The 22,085-nt window shown below is 46.0% G+C and overlaps 1 protein-coding gene across 1 annotated transcript in view; it reads right to left on the bottom strand.

The window, feature by feature from the left end:
- Positions 1-22,085, bottom strand: part of LOC147884584 (ureide permease 5-like) — a 202,790-nt gene that overhangs the window by 76,895 nt on the left and 103,810 nt on the right. Inside the window, exon 6 of the mRNA XM_087397155.1 lies at positions 5,946-6,019. Within this exon, the coding sequence (XP_087253281.1) occupies positions 5,946-6,019 (74 nt within the window). The remainder of the gene's footprint in view (positions 1-5,945; positions 6,020-22,085) is intronic.

Raw genomic sequence — 22,085 nt, 5'->3', positions numbered from 1 at the left:
TGTAGATCAAATGCTTCAATTTCCTAAAACCTTACCTCAAAGCATGAATTCACTGAAGGATTTTTTATTGCTTTTTGAGGGTCTCATTCATCTTATCCCACAAGGGAGTTGCAGAAATTTAATTTCTCAGTGGAGGCCAAGTACTCTTTTGGAGTACAATTTAAAAAATTTTGGCCAAAGCTATCAGTCTACATCTACAGCCCATTTTTTTAGACCTTATCCATGATACGCAGACCAGATTTGTTCATCACCAAAGCATCTATGATAATATATTTTCATTTTGAGAGGCTTCACATTGGACTACGCAAAGTGGCAAAAGACTTGCCATTCTATTCTTGGACTTTGAGAAAGCCTACATTGGAGTAGATTGAAGTTTTCTGGAAGGTTATCTTCTACGCTTTGGATTCTCACCTGCTTGGATTGGAGGGATTTTCTCCTTGTAAAGATCAGCCCACAGACATGTGCTAATCGGAGGAGAAAGGGGGGTGAGGTTTCAGATTTCTAGATCACTTTGACAAGGATGCCCTTTTGCCCCCCTCTTGTAGTTATTTGTGGTTGAAGTATGAGCACATTTCTGATATCTTAGGCAGATGTTATTTGGCTAAGACTTCCCCTCAATAGAGGATGAGGAGCTCTTGGATAGTGGGCTAGCTGATGACACAGTTGTTTTCTTGGATGCCACTCCACAGAACCTTCGAGCAGGTATATTAATTGAAATAAATCCAATGGCTTTTAAATTAGTGACCAAGTCACTCTAGGTTGGGGGGCTGATTTGGATTTTATTGGGATTCGGAGGAGTGTTTATTTTAAATACTTGGACTGCCAAGTCCGTATAGACATGTGTCCAGCGGAAAAATTTGCCCCTGTGTTGGAGAGTATCAAGAGGAAACTCCATTTTTGAAGCTCAGCCAAAATCAACCTTGCCTCCAAGGTGGTGGTGGTCCAAAAAGTATTGAAAATTGGCATGTCTTGCTGGTGCCATCCTAGGGCTGCATCACTCAGCTTAAAAGACCAATAAGAAATTTTCTTTGGAGCGGTCTACATGGTTCAATAGATACAAGAGATAGGGTGGCTTGGTGGACTCAGATCCTACCCCAAGTGGGAATGTGGCCTTAATATAATAGATCCATATTTGCAGAGCACAGATTTATTACACAAGGCGGTGTCACAGGACTCTTGCCAGCAAGACGGGAACCTTGAAAAGATTTCTTTATTAAATGGATACAGTCATGCTCTCCTTCCATAGGTGGAGATTGTAAGGGTGATACTAGGTGGATCTTTACCTCAGCCCATCTCAAAGCTCCCTCCTCCCTCTTATGGCTGCTATCCTGAATGTTCGGGCCAGCTTCATGAGTACTTTTTAAAGAGTCTCCCCTTCCTCTTGAGAAGAGATTGATAGGCAGCCAATTGTGTGGAATGACAGTATACTTGATGATCATGGTAGGCATGGATGCTTTGTCTCTATGAAGGTGTTCCCATAAAGTATTTGCAGTGGGAATTGATTGATTAGGATACCAAGAGAAGAGCCTCCCCCCCCCCTTCTCCTCTCTTGGGGAGATTTTAGGTTAGTAATGCTAGGAGATTTCAGCTCGGCCTTACCAACTGGAAGCCCTACAGAGCTCCTCATTGGGAGAAATTTCATATTTCTGCTGAAGTGCATAAATCCTTTTGCAAGAGACTCAAGAATCCCTCAAGAATAGAAAAATACTCCTTTCGTTTGGCTCTTTATTCATGGAGAGATTGCAATGAACCAAAGGAGGTCAAGGTTGGGGACAAGTTCCACACGTATTAGTTGCCTCTTTGCATATTGCTTATGGAACTGCAAATAAAATTTTTCCCCAAATAAGAGACTTCTATTAAGTATGAACAAAACTCCAAGAGCAAAGCTCAAGGGAGGAATATATCATGCAATGCATGAAAGAAACAAATTAAAATCAAGCTAGAAAAATAACAAGGTTGAGGCTGATAGTGCCACCTTAACCTTGTGAGGGCTTCCTAGATGAAATAAAAGCCGCTCCACTCCCTCAAGAAACCATTCATCCTAGTAGAGGCTACTCATGGAGGCCCTGCATAGTCCCCTAAATGGCTATCATAGTGTGCATAGTGTCTCCCTAGATACTAGCCAATGTGTATGCTGGAGTATCTAGAAAGCATCCAAAGCCTTTGTACATATGGATGCCCAAATATGCCACGCTGCTATGCTCTGTAGAATCTCCCACGAAGTATCCATGGATACATGCGTAGGTCTGTATAGAGAGCCACGAACATCGTCTAGAGAACATGACTCAATCAGATGTCATTGAATTGAAAGAGCCCAAGAGGAGTCATGTCTCTCGTAAAATACCTGAGGCCCCAAAAGAAAAATCCATGCTACCGAGCTCCAAGTCATGAAGAAAGGAGAACACAATAAAGGTGCTCAAAAGTCTAGCAATCCCCTTCCAAATGATCATCAAATGTCTGCAATCCCAAAGATAATATTGAATATACTTATCAACAAAGTGGCAACACGGACAAGTGTAATTTTTCCCAAACCTCAACATCCACTGGTTCACTACAATCCACCAGGCCTTCATCCTTTGAAGCCCAGATCATAAGTGGTCTCTAGTGCACCGAATGCAAGGGTTCTGGCCATGGTCATTGGGAGTGTCCCTCTAAACGTAAGCTACCTACTTCTACCTCCTTTTATACATTTTGTGAAATCCATGGACATGATGCCTCTGAGAGTTGGCTTCTACCAAAGTATTCTAGTGAGGGAACCCTAGTTGTTGCAGTCAACACAGCCGCGCTGATTGCTCTTAGGTGCCCATACCTCTTGCCCTTGGGAAAGCATCTGAGCCACTTACCCCTCCTACTTTTCTGCCTCCATCACTTCGTAATCCCCTTTTGCTTCAAGCTCCTGCATCAAATTTGGAATGCATGGCAGAAGACACAAGTCACAAGAGCTAGCCATGTCTACCAAAGTGCACAGGTCCATTCATCATAGTGGACACAAATCTCTCACCGAGAAATTCCCATACAAAGGGCAAGCTCGTAGCTCAAGCCTCTCTCTCTCCTCACACATTCCTCTTGGCAGGCTCATAGCTCAGCCTCTATCCCTCCTCACACTCTCCTCTCCCTCTCCCGTACTGAATGCATGTTCCTCTCCTCCTTCATCCTCATCTGCTCTTGCCTTGGTAGGTCCCTCTCCTCGTGAAGAATCTCATAACAATGATACCATCAGAAAGAGGAACATAATGAAAAGATGAGCATCATGATATATACAATGTGTGTAGAACCACACGAGCAAAAAAAGAGCAAAAGTGGATTGTCCCCAGGAACAAAGCTTTCCCGACCACAATAAGCTTTGTTGGACCAAAATGAAAAGCATGTGTATCCCAGACATCACATGAGATTAACCTCCATAGTCTCCTTCTCTCCTTCAATTGTATTCATTATATTACGGAGGTTCTCATATTTCGCCTTATAGCGGTGGTATGCTCTATAGTAGTGATCATGCTTGGACTGCAGAAGTTACGTGACTATTGAAGTGTCCATTCTGCTCACCAAGCTGCGCAAATTCAATGTCCTTGGCTGCGAGCTGATTTCCTAATTCAGGCATCCGAAATTCTGATTTCTCCTTTTTTGAGGAAGTTTTGTAGCTGAGTCAACTCATGCTGCAATTTGGTTTCTTCGGCTGCATGATGGCTTCTCAGGGCCTCTGTTTCTGCCTCCCATTCTTGTTGTTGAAGGTGGTGCTGATCTTGAAGTGCAGCCCACTGCCATGCTGTCTTCTGTTCATGTAAGTGTGCCTCTTGTTGTTTTCGTCAGCCGTCTTCCTTCTGTCAAAGCTCTTTCTGCCAGACCTTTTGCTGAGCTGCCTTGGGCTTTTCCAACTCCAGCTTTAAGTGTTGTTTCTGTGAGAGCATCCTATGAGTATAACCAGTGGAATTGAAAAGTGCTTCTCTCAGTTGGGTGAAGGTATCATCTATTATTCGCTATGCCATATTCATAGACCTCTTCGCCCAGGCGTACCTATCACTATACACGGTCCACCATATTAATCACATCCCCAAATTCCTCAAAGACTCCAAACTGTCAACTGGGGCAAGAGTATCCAAGTTCAGGTAATAAGTGGGAGCCCTAGATGCACGTGAGTTCTCTGCTAGGATTTCTTGCAAGGGGATGGTGAATACCTAGTCCCTGTCTTCCTCTTCCAAGCAAACAGGAGACCTTTTTCTTTTAAGGGCTGACAGTAGTCTTCATCTGGTTGCTTTATTTGAGCCACATTGGAGAGGGATTGTTCTGAGAAGGAGACTACGTATTGTGACAGCATGAGTGGTGGACAATCAGCTGGCAAAGGCAATTTTCAGTCTTGAAATATCTTGCTTGTTGGCGAGTTTCCTAAAGACTTGCACCCAGAACACTCCCATGTCTTCTTATAGATGGTGTCATACAATGAGAAGTAGTGTGTAGTGGGAGTTACCGAAGAGAAATATGAACAACCTCATGAGATTACCAGACATAGCTAGAGTGAAGCAAGAGCCCGTACCCAACATAAGATTCAAATCGAACCCATGTGAGAAGCGTATGACATCGCCATGATCCTAGACAAATGTGGTGGTTATGGCATCTGTGATAGTAGTGGGCATAGAAGAAGTAATGCCGGAAGTCAGCGCATGTATGCCTAATGTCACCGCCTCCACCAAGAAGCCCATGGAACCTGATGTCAGAGACAGATCATCCGATTTGGCCTCACGTATAGCACCTCTCAGACTTGATGTGACCACATGTAGAGCAACCCATGTCTCCACTGGCTATCACACCTGCCAAAGAAGAAGCCACCATATGTAGAGCAACAACTGTCAAACCTAACGAAGAGGAAGCCAGTCTGGAAGTCGTTCTGTGAATGCGGGATATCACCTCCTGAATGGCTAGTATCGCTACCTGTAAGGAGCCCATGGAACCTGATGTGACCATAGGTAGTGTATCCAATAATTCCAATGGTGAATCATGGGGCACAACCTATATTGGCGTATAACAAGACATTGTCCCTGTTGTGGAACCTGATGTGACTCCCCTTGCTGCCCCCTCTCAGCCTCTCCCTACCTCCCTCCCCGCCCCCCTCTCCTCCCTCCCTTCATCCCCCTCCTGCCTCCCCTCTCCCTCCTCCCTCAGCCCCCTCCTTGCCTCCCTACCTCCGTTTCCTCAGCCCCCTTTCCCTGCCCCCTTCCTCCGCACCCTCAGCCCCCTCCTCCCCCCCTTCCCCCGCATCCTCAGCCCCCTCCCTCGCCCTTTTAAAGGATGATCTTTCAGTTTGGGAATAGATATCTCAATGTTTAGCCACCAGTCTTATATAATTGTGGTAAACAACTGTGTAGCAAAGGTTAAAAAAATTTATGGACCAGCTTTATCAAGCTCTCGTATTTTTTTTACTTTCCCTATATATATTACAAAATGTACATATTTCTCACCAAAGGAATTTTTAACCATCTAGTAAGGACCAAAATATTGTCCACACTCAACTGCGATTCTTGGTTTCTTGCTAGTCTTCTTTGTTTTCTTTTTTTGGGCAAAAAGAGACTTCTATTAAGTATTAAAGAAAACTGTTAGAGCAAGCTCCATACGGGATACACCATGCAATGCATGAAAAGCTCAAGAACCAAAAAGAAAGGATTGGGGCTGATAGTGCCATCTCAATCCGGTAGAAACCTCCGAGAAAAAGGGAGAACCCCTCCAAACTCGAAGAAATACAGTCCTCCTAGAAAAGGCTGCCCGTGAAGAGCCCTGCATGCTAGCCCAAATGGCTATCAAAGTGTGAACCGTGTCAGTCCAAATACCCATGAACACCTGTGATGGGTGTATTTGGGTGCCATCCAAGGCCTCTGTACAAATGGGGATAGACAAGTTTTATAGACAAGTCTTCTTTGTTTTTGCAATGGAAATAGACAAGTTTCATGAGCACTCACGCGAGGGATCATTTAAGAGTTTGGTTGTTGCGCATGCTACATGGTCACATTCATTTGAACCTTCATCTCTAGCCCTGATGAAATATGCAACACATAGTATTTAGATCGCAGTTGCATATTAAAATATGCACACTCATATACAATTTTGAAAACCACACTCAATTGTTGAACCAGCCTAGCATAATCTATATACAATAGCAAGATCGTTCAACTTTGCAAGCTGTACGACTCATTAAAACAAGGCCATGATCAAACAATCATCAAATACTCAAAATATGAAATATTGTAATAAAAAATCGATTTAGTTTGAGGGCCCTCATCAGTCAAAGAGACAACTTCGGGGGTCCCATGGACATTTTGATGATTCAGGAACACAAATTGGATGCCAAGCCTGTCCCCAGAGCTGCTACTCCTCCCCGCTCCCTTGCTGCACCCTCTCCCTCAGCCCGTCCCTCCCTCTCTCCCTTGCCCTCAGCCCCTCCCTCTCCCTCAGCCTCTCCCTCCCTTCCACTCCTCCCCTTCAGCCCGCCCCCTTCCAGCCCGCTTCCTCTCCTCCCCCTCTCAGCCTGCTCCCTCGCCCCCTCCCTGCCTGCTCCCCCGCCCCCTCCCTGTCTCTCCGCCCGCCCCCTGCCTCTCAGCCCACCCCCTGCTCCGCCGCCCCCTCCCTGCCCCTCCACCCCCTCCCTGCCCCTCCCTCTCCTTCCTCTCCCTCTCCTCTCCCTCTCCTCCCCCTTCTCTTCACTCCCCGCTCCCTCTCCTCCCCCTCTCAGCCTGCTCCTCGCCCCCTCCCTGCCCCTCCCTCTCCTTCCTCTCCCTCTCCTCTCCCTCTCAGGCCGCCCCCTCCCTGCCCCTCAGCCCGCCCCCTTCCTGCCTCTCCTTCCTCTCCCTTTCCTCTTCCTAGCCTGCCCCCTCCCTCCCTCTCAGCCTGCCCCCCTCCCCTTCAGCCTCTCAGCCTCTCCCCGTTACCCCTCCCCTCCTCGCTCCTTCCCCCCGCTCCCTCCTCACCTCCTTTCCCTGTTTTCTTACCCCCTATCTCCTGCAGCGTTTTTTGGAGCGGAAGGAGCCTCCAAATTGTTAGAGTCGGCCTCCTCACCTCGATTGGCGATGGATACTCCGTCAGCCAATCCTACTCCACCTCCACCGGCTGCGAAAACTATTACCTTTTCTAAAGACGAGTTGCAGCAGCTCAAGAAGGATGTAGAGATTGAATGCTCTACCACGTTGCTAGCACGCATCTTCGGGTCTCACCCCTCCAGATCCCAAGCCAGAGACTGGATGCTTGTGGCTCTCCCCCCAGACCTCACTCCACGATTGTTAGATGTTCGTCTTCTGGGACGAGGTTTTTTCCAGGTTGTTTTTGACACTCCAGAGGCTGTGAGCACTATGCTCAAGGCTGAGTTTTTACACCTGGGACACAGGAAGACCTTCTTTGAAGCCTTTCATATTGGTTTCGACCCAGTGGAGGAAGATAAGGAAATCTTTTCGCTCTTCATCAGATTCCCCGGGCTTCCCCAGGTTTACCATCGACTTCTTTCTGTTATTGGGGAGCATTTTGTGCAGTTGCTGAGATCCCACCCCTCCCTGGGTTGCCATTGACTGCAGCAGAGGCAACCAAGGCTGATGGGGTACCTAGAGTTAGGGTCCTCTATAAGGATCCTAACCTCAAGATGGATCATGTTATGATCCAGCACCCGGATGGTTTCTTTTTTCGCCAGAGAGTAGAGATTTCAGGCAGACAGGACCAGTGCAGGATTTGCAGGACCATTGGACACTTTGCCAGGGATTGCCCCAGGAAGAAGAAAAGGCCCAAGAAGCCCTCTGGCACAGCTACTGCCCCATGGCCTCGACAGGGGGGACAGGGGGGTGGTATAGGTCCAGCACTTGCTCCTCGGCCTCGACAGAGGGGTGGTACAGGTCCAACACCTGCTCCTCGACCTTCGCATGGCGGTCCTCCTCAGGATGGTGGTGGTACAGGTCCAGCACCTGCTCCTCGGCCTCGATAGGGGGGTGGTACAGGTCCATCACCTGCTCCTCGACCCCCACCTACCTCAGGGGCACGCGACGCTCTCCAGTGGGTTCCGGCACGTGTGCAGATCCCTCCTTCAGTTCACGAGGGTACATTAGTGGACTCTGCTTCAACTCGAGCTGTCCCTCCAGTCTCACCTTGCACAATCCGAGACACTGAAGCTTCGACCTCCTCCTCGGTTGCAGCTTCTTTCCTAGATCCAGCGGTGCCAGACGCTCTTCTTAAGGCAGTAGAGGTCTCCGCGGCTGGGCAGACACAGGATAGAGAGCAGTCCTCACTTCCTCCCTTGGATAGGGGGAAGGGGATGGTTTACAATATTGATCCGGATCCCTCGCACTCCGGTGTCTGGCTTGCTTCACAGGAACTCGTTTTCAGCCCTGGCAGATGGTTCAGATTTCCCAGAGGAGGAGTTTGTGCCCACTACTTTTGGGGAGCCAGTGATTGGGTTTCCTGTTGACAGGGCTTCTTCTTCAGGTGGCAGGGTTCTTTCCCCTGTTGAGGTCTTCCCCTGTTGGTTCCATCCCTCCCTCCTCGAGCAGGAGGTCTTCCCCTGTTGAGGGGTTTGTTTACGCCACTAGGTCGGGTAAGGTGTTCCACTCTACATCCTCCCGTCGATGAGGATTATTAGTTGGAACATACAGGGCCTAGGTGGCGTCCCACATCGTCGCTATAGACAGCTGATCCGGGATCAACTTCATCCAGGTGTTACTGGGGGTTCCATTGATATCTTATTTATTCAAGAGCACAAGCTGAATTCTAGAGATTGTGCCAAGTCAGGCAAGTTGCTTTCTGGCCATACTTTTTGGTCGCCTGCCTTGGGCACCAGGGCGGTGCACTTCTATTTCAGTTTCGCAGTCGGTTCTCCCCTTAGTTGTTGGACACGGATTCATTATTCCCTCTAGAGCTCAATGGATTATTATTTTGATTGGAGGGCGTAAGGTTGGTTTCCTTAATCTATATGCCTCCAACATTAGAGGGGAACGTGTCCTTATGTGGAAGACTTTGCTCTCCTGGGCCCCCATTGTGGATTCATGGGTGATTGGAGGTGACTTTAACATGGTCGAGTTACCATCAAACAAAAAAGGGGGTAGAGAAGGCAGACTTCACTCTTTGGAGAGAGCAGCTTGGGATGCCTTCCTTTTTCACTTCTGTGGCAGAGATACTTGGTGTGATGATGCCTTTCTTATTCAGCCACAGTCCCTCCTGTTCTCTTGGTCGAACAGGAGGCAGCAGATGCCTATTCATGCACGCATTGACAAATTCTATGTAGATGACTAGGCACTAGACAGAGGTGGATCGGTATGCATTGCTGCTGGGGTTTCCACTTCATACCACTTTCTTGATGTGTTGGCTATCTCACAGTCTCACTTGAGAGGCCGGTCTGCCAGCATCAGGATTCAAGATGCCTTTTACACAGAGGAGGACCTTACAGAGGCAGCCCTACAGATATGGGTTTCTCATGTCCAGGGTGGGCAGCCATATCCATCACATGTAGCCGTTGCCCTTTCTGGTATTAGCGACTTCTACCGCTTAGTTGCTTGTACCAGGAGACGAGATATTCTTAGACGTGAGATTGGTGTTCGCCAGCAGTTGGTAGCTTTGCAGAGGGAAGAGCAGAAACGGCCTTCAGATGCTTGGATTCAGGAGCGCCTTGCTGCAGCAAGGGCTCATCAGCAGTTATTGCGCTTGATCAGAGAGCAGAGTATGCCTTTCATGCACGGGAGTCCTTCTGGATTCAGATGGGTGGTAGAGTCAATAAACACTTTTTCTCTACCCTTGGCCCTAGACATAGTAGAGAGAGTGTATCCCAGCTTATTCACTCACATGGGGTTTTACAGATAGAGCCTGATGATGTCTTACTCATAGCTTCAGATTTCTATGCCACCCTTCTTACTGCTGATCCTGAGACACACGATATAGCACTGAACCAATGGAGATCCAGGTTCGGAGCTGACCCTTCTTGCCCTCATTGCCTTTCTGCTTTGGAGACAATATAGCACTACGTTTGGGATTGCAGATAGGCGAGAATCATATGGAAGGGGATGGCAAGACTTTTCAACACTTTTATTCGCCTACCTTTCAGGTCTTCTTTGAGAGACTTGACTCCTCTTGGGCTCTTTACATCCGACGACACCTTGTGGAGTCGTGCTCTCTAGAGGATGTTCCGGCCACTCTCTTCAAGGCTGCTCATTCCTCAGTTGACTCTCCATGGGAGGTCTTAGCTAGCATTGCAGCATGGCACATCTGGAGAGCCAAATGCACTCAGGCTCTCGAGGGTTCTCAGGTTCACCCTTCTCAGATCTTGGCCAGTACTTGGATAGATACGATACACACTCTGATGGCCATTTGGGCGACCATGCAGGGATCATCTCGAGCAGCTTCCTCCAGGAGAGTTACTTTTCTTAGAGATTGGAGAGACTCTCCCTTCTTTGCTGAGACTTCTACAGGGTTGAGTTGGCATTTTCAGCCTCAGCCTTGGTTTCTTTCTACCTCATTCTTCTGAGGTGTTTTTATTACATGCTTAGCATGTTGTATTTCCGCACAGAGCTTGCTCTAGTGAGTTTCTTTCTTACTTAATAGAAGTCTCTTTTTTGCCCCCCCAAAAAAAATGTCGCTTTTCCTAAAAGTTTGTCTCCCTTTCATCACCTACTACTACTCTCCTTGGAGTTATTGCAAGCAATCTAAAGGTCAAGTTGGCCTTCCACCTTATTGATGATGGATCTCTTCAACATTAGCCAATCATCTTCAACACCCCTTTGCTGGCCATGAGACATATTTTTTTAAAGATGGGTTGAAGTAGCTCAAACTCAATGTTGATGTAGAGAGTGCAACCACTTTCAACGCATCCATGGATCCCCATCCTTCCAAAACTGAAGCCAAATATTAGATGCTAGCAGACCTTCCACGAGACCTCTCAATGCATCTGTCAAACGTTCATCTTTTGGGAATGGGTTTCTTTCCTATGATCTTTGATCCTCGAGACCACTTCAACACTGTTAGGGGCTAGGCCTCTAACCCTTTTGTCTAAAAGGTTTTTATGTCTCTTTTTCTTGGTATTTTCCCCTATGGATGAAGACAAAAAGTTAAGCTCCCGCTTCATCCACTTTTTGGGTCTCCCATAGGTCTAAGATGGTCACTGAGGTCCCACCCCTTCCAAGTTTGCCTACTTCAACAGTAGAGGCAATCAAGATAAATGGGAGGCCTTGTGCCAGGGCTATTGTCTCCAATCCTAACATTACAAATCACTTCAACGTCTTGATTGTTTCCTTTTCAATCAAAGAATTGAGATTGCGGGGTGCTAAGACCAATATTGTATTAGCAGGATCTTTAGACATTTTGGTAGGGATTTCCCAAGAGAATAAAACACCCAAAAGGAAAAGAAGACATGATCCCTCTTCTTCATTTCAACCAGGATGCTACTGCTTTCCATGCTCCTTCTTGACAAAGGTAGATAGCAATTCGAGAGGACAGAATACTAGCACCTTGTTGGAATATGAAGCCAAAGTGAGTCAAAAATGTGTGTTCTAGTGTGTTCTAGTGTGAGTTCTAGTCTAGTGTGTCCTATGGATGCCACATGTCATATTGGGAGTTATCCCATATGCATAGGTGTTCGTATGTGTGTGTGTGCTCTTATATAAGGCCTATACTTGTCTAGTGTCAAATCAATCAAGTATCAAGCTACAAGATCTTTGGTCTACATGTGAGTACTCTCATTTTTGTTTATTGCTCTAGTCATTTCATTTCCATTTCATTATGTCTCCTTTTGAGTATCACTTGCTCTCTCCCTCTCTTTACCATGTTCCTTCATGTGGTATCAGAGCCTCCCTTCCTACCTTCCCCTTCTTGCTATATCTAGAGGATGAGAGAAGCCCACAAATGGAAGCTCCCCTCTCCTCTAAGGTAGAGCCTCCCTTCCCTTAGCCTTGACATGGTACCTCGCCATCAAGTACTCCGCGGTCCTCGTTTGTGAGTTTAGCTCACTCCCACATCAGTTCGTGGTTCTCCCTCAGCATTGGCGGACATACCTCGTCAGTTGGTCGCCAGAAACTTGTTTTGGGGCAGTCTAGCGGCTGTTTTTTGACCTTTTGAGATCCGATTTCTACGTTTTTTGAAATTTCGGCACTTCCCAAACATAAACGAGCCTATCCCGCACCTTTTCGAGGAAATTTTTTTGTTTTTTTCCGTACAGTTGTACAGATGTATGGACCTCTACAGACGGATGCGCGACAATGCCAGGAATCCACACAACTTGTCAGAAGGCGATTCCGAGCAGTTTTATGCTATTTTTTGGCATTTTTTGCTCAGATTTGGACTCCTGTGGCCTCCAACATTGATTTGAGCTCCCTTGAGCACTTCGCTCATTTTTTTGAGCTCTTCTGTGCATTCGGTGACTCTCCGATTGCCACATTGAGAGTCATGATGTGATCTTCCTTGGTAGCTGCTCCTATGGTCTTCATCGACACATCATTCGAGGGCATTCTCGCCTGGTTCTTCACCGACATACCTCTTTGCATTAGGATGTGCACACTCTTGTGCGGTAGCTACTTCGGGCACATGGGTTCTCTGCCCTTGCTATGCATAAAATGAATGAAATATATCTTTACTACTTTCTTGTTTGAGTCAAGGGTACTCTGCCCTAGGTTGTCCCCCAAAATGAATGCAAATAAATCATGTGTGTTGAGTCAAAGGTTCTCTGCCTTGGATAGTCCCCCTAAAAAGATGTATTTTCCTATTTTGTTTTGGTGTGTGGCTCCATGTCTCTCATTAGCCTGTGGATCCAAGAGGGGATGTACTGTGGGAGACCTGTATTGGCTTTGATAGTTTTAGAGGGGGATGTATTGTGGGAGCCATGTATTGGCTTTGATAGGTCTCATTATTAGGCCTGGCCGAGTTCCAGGATGTTGGTGTATTCCTAGACCTATGAGCTCGTCTTGTAGCCATCCTATAATGTGAGCCTCTGAGCATGTTGAGTCTCAAGCCATGAGAGTGCTTGGATCAACAACCTTTGAACACGCTCAGACTTTAGCCTTTGAGTTACATAGGGTGCATAGTTTGATGACAGTCATTGTCATGTTCTGTTCTTGGCTCCATTCCAATAGTCCCTCACCTTAGACCGTCATTGTCATGTTTTGTTCTTGGTTCCATTCCAATAGTCTCTCACCTTACCTTCATGAAGGGGTGTTGGAATATGAAGCCAAAGTGAGTCAAAAATATGTGTTCTAGGTGTGTTCTAGTATGTTCTCATGTGAGTTCTAGTCTAGTGTGTCCTATAAATTCCATGTGTCATATTGGGAGTTATCCCATATGCATAGGTGTTCATATGTGTGTGTGTGCTCTTATATAAGAGCTGTACTTGTCTTGTGTAAAATCAATCAAGTATCAAGCTACAAGCTCTTTGGTCTACATGTGAGTACTCTCATTTTTGTTCATTGCTCTAGTCATTTCATTTCCATTTCATTATGTCTCCTTTTGAGTATCACTTCCTCTCTCCCAAGCCTACCCTCTCTCTCTCCCTCTCTCTACCATGTTCCTTCACACCTAACCTGGAGGTTTAGGTTCCTCATCCATTAGATAAGGACCAACCAATCCCTTCTTAGCCTCTCTTTCCATCTACTCAACATGTTTTATCTCTTATGGTACTCTGTTGGTTACCCCCTCGAATGTACCCAGGGTAGTGCATTCCACTCTCATTTAAATAATGTCAGACCCTCCCATGTTCCCTGTGGGTTAGATGGTCGACTTTTCATTTCTCATGCTGATATGCTCGCCAAAATCTCCCAAGATGCATTAACTAATCCATGTGCAAGTCTATAAGGAAGTATCGGAACATCATCCAAGGAACATGCCTCAACTACCTATCGTCAAACCTGTAAAGCCAAGAGAGGTCATGTCTCTCATATAGAACCTGAGGCTCAGAAAGGGATAGCCAAGCTGTTGATCCCAAAGTAATATAAAGAGTAGAGTGTGTAAAGGTACTCAGTAGCCTAGTAATCCCTTTCCAAATAATCCGTGCCTGCCTGCAGTCCCAAAGACAATGTTGGATGGCCTCCACAGCTGAAAAGTAGCAAGCACAAGTGGAATCTGCACCAAATCTCGACCTCTACCGGTTCCCTACAATCCCTCCTCGTATAGATGAAGGCACATGGTGGAGAGAGAGAGACAAAGAGGGTAGGCTACGGAGAGAGATAATGATACTCAAAGAGAGACATATTGAAATGGAAATGAAATAGCAATAGCAATGAACCAAACTGAAAGTACTCACATATAAATTTGGCTCCCGTTGAGGAAGGCGGTCTGGACATCCATCTGGTACACAGACCAAGCAAGAGAGATGATAGAGCGAATGGTAGTCATCTTGGCCACCGGAGAAAAAGTCTCCTCATAATCTATCCCCTCTTCTTGTGCATACCCCTTGGCAACTAGATGGGCTTTGTAATTTTCAACTGCACTATCTGCATGATACTTTATTTTGTAGATCCATTTGGTGCCGACCACATTCTTGCCAAGCACATCAATCAAGTACCATGAAGCAGTCTTTTGAATGGATCCAATCTCAGTTTCCATGGCTTTTTGCAATGCTCGATTGCCTTGAGCATCCTCAAAGCCTTGAGGCTTAGATTCAGTTTCCACATCGCTTGGATCATGAGAGCAAAATTCACCTGCTTCTTAGCATTCTGAGGGCTGGCCCTAGTTCTCCCCAATATAGGCTGATCTTTAGCATTTGCAAGTGTCAACCTGGCCCATCTCTGCATTCTCAGTTGTCCCGTTGGGAATAGCATCTAAAAGTGCATATGGAGTAACATCCTTTGCACGGTGCTGATAATGCTTCCAAATATTGGACTGTCCCTCCCCATGAGCTGGCTGCAAATCTGAAACATTTGAGGGAAAAGAACCCTCAACATGTGGCAACCCCTGCTAGAGTCTAAGAGGAAGAGGGAACATCTAGCTGGAGAACCCAAATCAGCATCATCCTCAAACTGAATGATGTCCAGAGGTGTATCATCAAATGGAGGCAACTCCTCATTGATGGGCTGCATGCTATCATGCTCTGCAAACAAAAAATCCTTGCTTATGATTACTTTCCTTGTGGCTGGATCATAAAGCCTAAAGCCTCGTATTTCAGTGCTATAAAAATCAAGCTTGGATCGATTTTCAGCCAGAACCAAAGCATATGCAACAGACCCAAAGATCTGAAATGATTCACCTTATGCTTGTACCCATAAAATGCCTCAAAAGGCATCTTTTCAACCAATGCTTGTGTAGGGCAGCGACTCTGAATATATGTGGTTGTAACAATTGCTTCACCCCAAAATGCCTTTGACATTCTCTTATTTTCAGCATACACCGTGTCATCTCCATGAGAGTCCCGTTGTTTCTCTCTACAAACGGATTATATTGAGGCATGTATGGCACTGATTTGTGATGCTTTATACCATGCTCTTTCAAGTATATCCCTCAAAAGCATGTGAAGTATACTCTCCCCCATTGTCAGAATTAAGTGTTCCGGTTTCATGGAGTGGGGCAAGGACTCACAATGGTATCTTGACCCCGATCCTCTTCTCCTTGCGTTGGGTCTTGGAGACTCTGGTTATATGGTGGTTCCCCTATTAGGTTCTTGCAATGGGACCCAAGGGATTGGGAATGGACTGATGAGGGGGACCGAGAGAAGAGCTTCCCCTTCTTTTGCTATACAGTCAGAAATGCCCGGAGATTTCAGCTCAGCAGTAGAGGTTGGAGACCCTCTGCAATTGTGATAGTTTTTAGATTTCTGCAATTGTGCGGGAAAACTTTTGGCGTAGGCTCTAGAAATCCCTCAGGAATAGAAAGGTCACTCTTTTCTTTTGGCTTTCTATTCATGGAGGGATTGCAGACAATGAACCTGTGGAGATCCAGATTTGGGGCTGACCCTACTTGTCCTCGTTGCCACATTGCAGTTGAGTCAGTACAGCATTGCCTTTGGGAGTATAGATAGGCGAGGACGATCTGGAAAGGTGTTGCTAGGATTTTCAGTATCTTTCATAGAGCACCTTTCTATATGACTTGGTTATCTCTTACTGGCCCACAGGTGTTTTTCGAGGGACATGATCCAGATCTAGCTCTCATTGTATGGCGACACTCAATGGAGTCTTGTTCCCTCCAGGATGTTCCCTTCACTCCTTTCAGAGCTGCTCATGCCTCAATAGACACGTCTTGGGAGATCCTGGCTAGCATTGCAGCTTGGCATATTTGGAGAGCCAGGTGTACAGAGGCGATGGAGGGTATTTAGGTTCACCCTTCCCAGGCTATGGCCAGCATTTGGACCGACACAGTCGTTGTCTATGACAAGCAATAAAGAGTAGTGATCATCTGGTTTGGCACGCATTCCATGATCTTTGGAAAAAAGAATTGAATGAGGGACCCTTGCCATGGGGAGGCTGAAGTGTAGCACTACAATACCAATTGTTTCTAATAGAACTATAGACTTCTCATATAGAACATGATTTCACGTTATGTACTTGATCATGAATGTTCTAACTGATCCATGTGTTCCACAAATAGTGTGGAGTCTTATTGTTGTCTCACAAATGTTATTGTAAATAACCCTTTCATCTTTTGGCAAGGTCGAGTCTCCATGCCTTTCAATTCATGTAGCAGTTGCAAGATCCTTATTTGGATCCTCTCTAGTGTGCCATTTCTTGCATCTTCATAAATCATTAGAGAAGTATCATCGAGGTCTCACAAAGGACTATTTTGCAAGATCATATTAGTCAGTCTGGTGGCCGTATGGGCAAGCATGCAGGGATCCTCCAGAGCAGCCACCACTGCCAGGAGAGTTACTTTCTTCAGACTTTGGAGAGGATCTCCTTTCTTCTCTAAGTCTCCCTCATGGTTGAGGTGGCATTTTCAGCCTCCACCTTGGTTTTTTATTAGCTCCTTTTGAGCGGGTTTTTTTTTTCCCCCTCATGCATTGCATGATGTACTCCCGCATTTGAGCTTGCTCTCGCAGTTTTCAAACTTTATTCTTGCATGTGTGTACATAAACCCATAACAACACATGGAAACCAGAGCAAAAAACTAGTGCAATATCTCTCAACTACTTGCTAGTCCTTTGCACAAGCGATAACTTTTGATACAGAGGTTAGATTGATGCACTGTAACAACAAAAAATATATCTCTAAATCTTCTCTACAACCTTTCTATAAGAAGCACATCAAAATTATATGTGTACCTATAGATATGGTCTCTGCACCCTGTGCCTATCTGTGAAGTCTGCATCTATAAAGCAACTTCCACAGTTCTCTTTTGCATCCAATGTTTTATTGTCTTGTTGCATGTGCGATGTCGTATGTTTCATACTTAATGAAGTAATTTTCTTGGGGAAAAAAAGGAATTAAGTGTTCCAATTCTAGAATTGGTTTGGTTCTCAGCCAATGCTTTGAACTCCTTAAACCAATTGAACACTTCATATTTGCTTTTCATGGGAATGAGCCAAGTAAACCTTGAATAATCATCAACAATGAATGTGACAAAATACTGATTCCCTCTATGGGTTGCGACACTCATTGGTCCACACATATCACTATGCACAATCTGCAAGACCCGTTGAGCTCTTACTGAACCTAGACCATCCTTTTGGAACGGTACGTGATGCAACTTTCCAAGAGCACAAGCTTCACACACCTCTTGAGTGGGGGCTGCTGTAATTTTGGCAATCCTTCAACCATATTATGATTATGAAAGTACGCCAAAGCTCTGTGATGTGCATGACCAAACTTGGCATGCCGTAAATCACCTGGAGTAGAACAAGAGACAGCCATAGCATGCTGATTATAGGGCTGAGCATCAAGCTTGTAAACACCCATGCTGGACTCATAAGAACCTATAGTGACAATCTCATACCCTTTCTTTGGATCCTTAATCCTGCATTGATAATCTTGGAATTCCATAAGCATGTGCTGATCACGAGCCATGGATGGAGATTTTCCTCAAGTCAAAGAACATACCTGTGATGTCCTAAGTGGTATCATTGGCACAAGTAAGTTGTTTGCCATGAGCAGGTTTGATTTCTTCAAACCACTCTTTCCTATGAGTCATGTGCTTCGATGCACCACTATCTAGATACCAAGTATCTATGGCAGCAAATGAAGAATCCCCATATGAAGCAAGAAAAGCATCATGTGCAACTAAATCTCCCCTCGCACCAAAGCTGTCCTGAAATGCAGTAAACACGTAATCCTTTCCCTCTTGTGCAAAGTATGCATGAGATGGTGAAGCATTGGCATTTTCAGCTGGTGCCACATAATTACTACCTGTGCCCTGCCTCTTTTTCTCATTGGAAATCCTTTTCTGGCACTTTTTTTTTTTTTCCAAGAAAAAGAATTCTATTAAGTAAGAGAAAAAACCCGCGAGAGCAAGCTCAAAGCGGAATACATCATGAAATCATAAGGATAAATAAAAAACCCCCTCAGAGTGAGGTGCAAAACAACCAAGGCTCAGGCTGAAAGTGCCACCTCAACCCTGTAGTAGTCTCAGAGAAGAAAGGAGAATCCTTCCATTCCCTGAAGAAAGAAGCCCTCCTAGCTGAGGCTGCACGGGAGTCTCCCTGCATACCCATCCATATGGCCATCAAAGTATGTACGGTGTCTGTCCAGATATGTCTGTCCAGATACTAGCCAATGTGTGCGAGGGATGAACCTGAGTACCCTCCAAAGCCTCTGTGCATCTGGCTCTCCTAGCGATATGCCCGGGTCGCTTACAGAAGGTCTCATCCACCTTATCCCGAAAGGAGGTTGCAGAAATCTAGTGTCCCAGTGGAGGCCTATCACACTTCTACGGACTTGTTACAAAATTCTGGCCAAGGCAATCAGCCTCCCATTGCAACCCCTTCTCCCAGATCTGATTCATGACACTCAGACGGGATTTGTGCATGGCAAAAGCATTTTTGATAACATTTTCTCTTTCTGGGAAACCTCAGAGTGGGCCATGCAGAGCGGCCAAAATCTAGCCATTCTACTTTTGGATTTTGAGAAAGCTTATGACAGAGTAGATTGGGGTTTTTTGGAGGGCACCCTTCTACGTTTTGGCTTTATTGATGCTTGGATCAAAGGTGTTTCCTCCTTGTACAGATCAGACCATAGCCAGGCACTTATTGGTGGGGTAAGGGGTGAAAGATTTCAGATTTCTAGATCAGTCCGTCAGGGATGCCCCCTTGCTCCTTTCCTTTTTTTTTTTCGTGGCCGAAGCTATGAGTATCTATGTTAGATCTCAAGCTGACATCTTTGGGCTGAGACTTCCCATTAGAAGGGAAGAGGAGTTACTTGACAGTGAGTTGACAGATGACACAGCAGTTTACTTGGATGCCACTCCACAGAACGCTCATTTCTTTCAGGACAGCATTGGATTTATTTTGCTTCGCGGTGGGGGCGCAAATAAATTGGCATAAATCCAATGGTTTTTGGATCAGTGATGAGGACACTCCAGTTTGGGGGCTTGACATAGGATTCACTTGGGTTCAGAGGGGTGTGCCTGTCAGGTATTTGGGCTACCAAGTCGGCTTGGATATTTCTTCCACGCAGCAGTTTGCTCCCGTGTTGGAGAGCATCAAGAGGAAGCTCCTTTTTTTTTTTTCCAAAAAGAGACTTCTATTAAGTAAGAAAGAAACCCGCTAGAGCAAGCTCTGTGCGGAAATACACCATGCTAAGCATGTAATAAAAAAACATCTCATAGGAATGAGGTAGAAAGAAACCAAGGTTGAGGCTGCAAATGCCATCTCAACCCTGTAGAAGTCTCAGCAAAGAAGGGAGAGTCTCTCCAATCTCTGAGAAAAGTAACTCTCCTAGAGGAGGCTACTCGAGATGATCCCTACATGGTTGCCCAAATGGCCATCAGAGTGTGTATCATATCTGTCCAAGTACTGGCCAAGATCTAAGAAGGGTGAACCTGAGAACCCTCCAAAGCCTATATGGCTCTCGAAATGTGCCATGCTGCAATGCTAGCTAGGATCTCCCATGGAGAGTCGACCGAGGAGTGAACAGCCCTGAAAAGAGTGGCCGGAACATCCTGTAGAGAGCATGACTCCACAAGGTGTCATTGGATGTGAAGAGCCCAAGAGGAATCAAGTCTCTCAAAAAATACCTGGGGCCCTGAAAGAGTAAGCCCAGCCACTGATCCCCAGGTCATATAGAAAGGTAGGCGAACAAAAGTGCTGAAAAGTCTTGCAATCCCCTTCCATATGATTCTCACCTGTTTGCAATCCCAAAGGTAGTGCTGTATTGTCTCCAAAGCAGAAAGGCAGTGAGGGCAAGAAGGGTCAGGATCTAATGTAGATACTCATAGCTTCCACCACAAACAAAAAAAGAAACAGGGAAAGAGGACATCCTTGGCGGATGGATCTGGAAATCTGAAACGTGTCCCCTCTTACCCCCCCAATGAGCAACTGGCTATGGGCTGATCTGTAGAGAGAGGATACTCCTCTAATCCATGCATCTGAAAAACCAAAGCGAGATGGAGTACCCTCTGAAAAATCCCAGTCTACTCTGGCGTAAGTTTTCTCAAAGTCCAAGAGTAGAATGGCCAATCTCTGGCGGCTCTGCATGGCCCATTCTGAGGCCTCCCAAAATGAGAAAATATTATCACAAAAACTTCTGCCATGCACAAACCCTATCTACGTGTCATGAATCAAATCTGGAAGAAAAACCTGTAGCCGCAGACTGATGGCTTTCGCCAGAATCTTGTAAAAAGTGCCCAATAGAGTGATGGGTCTCCATTGAGACACAAGATTCCTATTACCCCCCTTTGGGATGAGATGAATGAGACCATCTGTAAGTGAGTCCGGCATCTCACCAGAGTCCCACACGCCCTGCAGGGCTGATGTAATGTGATCACCAATCTGCTCCCAAAAAGTAATAAAAAAGGAGGGGGTGAGTCCATCTGAACCTGGGCACTTGCCCTTGTGAAGGGCAAGTAATGCAGTCTTGAATTCTGCATTGGTGAAAGGTGCATCTAGAGAAACATACATCTCATCCTTCACCAATACAGGGATACACTGCCAAATAACCTCTTTGGCATCATCAATGGCCTGTGTGCTTGGATCTGCAGTAAGAAGGGATGCAAAAAAATCTGAAGCTACACGCATGACAGCATCAGGATCTGACTGTAACACCCCGTCTGAGTCAACAAGCTGCGAAACACTATCTCTATTATGTCTGGGCCCATGAGTAGAGAAAAAGTGTTTGTTGATCCTGCCACCCATCTGAATCCAAAAGGATTCCCGTGCATGAAAGGCATATTCTGCTCTTTGATCCAACAATGTCTACAAATGAGCCCTTCCCCACTCCGTTTTTTTCATTTGCAATGTTGTATCCCATTCTTTATGCATGCTGGCTACCTGCTTCTCATGTTCCAAGCGGAGGTGTTGCTTCTGTGACAGAAGCTTGCAAACCTGACCCGTAGTATTAAAGAGGGAGGCACCCATCTGAATGAAGCTGTCATCTATAATGCGTTGAGCCATATGAAGGGACCTTTTAACCCATGCATACCTGTCCCGATAGGTCATTCGGTCAGCCATGTCAATAAGTTCGCCATATTCCTCGAAGGCCGCTTTCATCCCCTCTTGCTCTAGGTCCTCGAGAGCTGCCACTGGAGCCAGTGTGTCGATGTCTAGGTAACAGCTTGGAGCTTGGGATACCTTCTTGTTGGAAGCGATTGTCTCTTGCAAGGGAAGTGTGAAAATTTGGTCCAAGTCCTCCTCCTCCATGCAAACAGGAGACCGCTTCCGCTTTAATGCATACAGCAGCCGTTTGTGTTCCTGGCTCTGTTCCTCTATCTGGGCCTCATGGGTGAATAGATCTCCCGAGGAGGTTGTGAAGTAGGTATCCAACATATCATTTTGAGGAAGTGGAGGACAATCCGCTAGAAAAGGTATCTTACCCCCAGCAAAAATAACCTCGCCAGGTCGAGTTTCCAGTAAGTCCTGTCCAGCAGCCTCCATACTTGGTTCAGGGGTCAGTCGTCGAGACACCCGGGGTGGGGTCTTCGCATCACCAGTGGCTCCCAAAGTAAGATTCAAGTTCAATAACCTGTGTCGTTCTGATGCCTCTCCATCAAGAGATTCCAGGGCAGAGGTGCCTGCTGCC

Source organism: Dipteris shenzhenensis, chromosome 26 (assembly GCF_047967505.1).
Source record: "Dipteris shenzhenensis isolate YYH24624 ecotype China chromosome 26, Dip_SZ_1.0, whole genome shotgun sequence".
NCBI classification, from domain to species: Eukaryota; Viridiplantae; Streptophyta; class Polypodiopsida; order Gleicheniales; family Dipteridaceae; genus Dipteris; species Dipteris shenzhenensis.
Note: the sequence above shows the minus strand (reverse complement) of the source record. Positions and strands in the feature narration are given on the sequence as shown.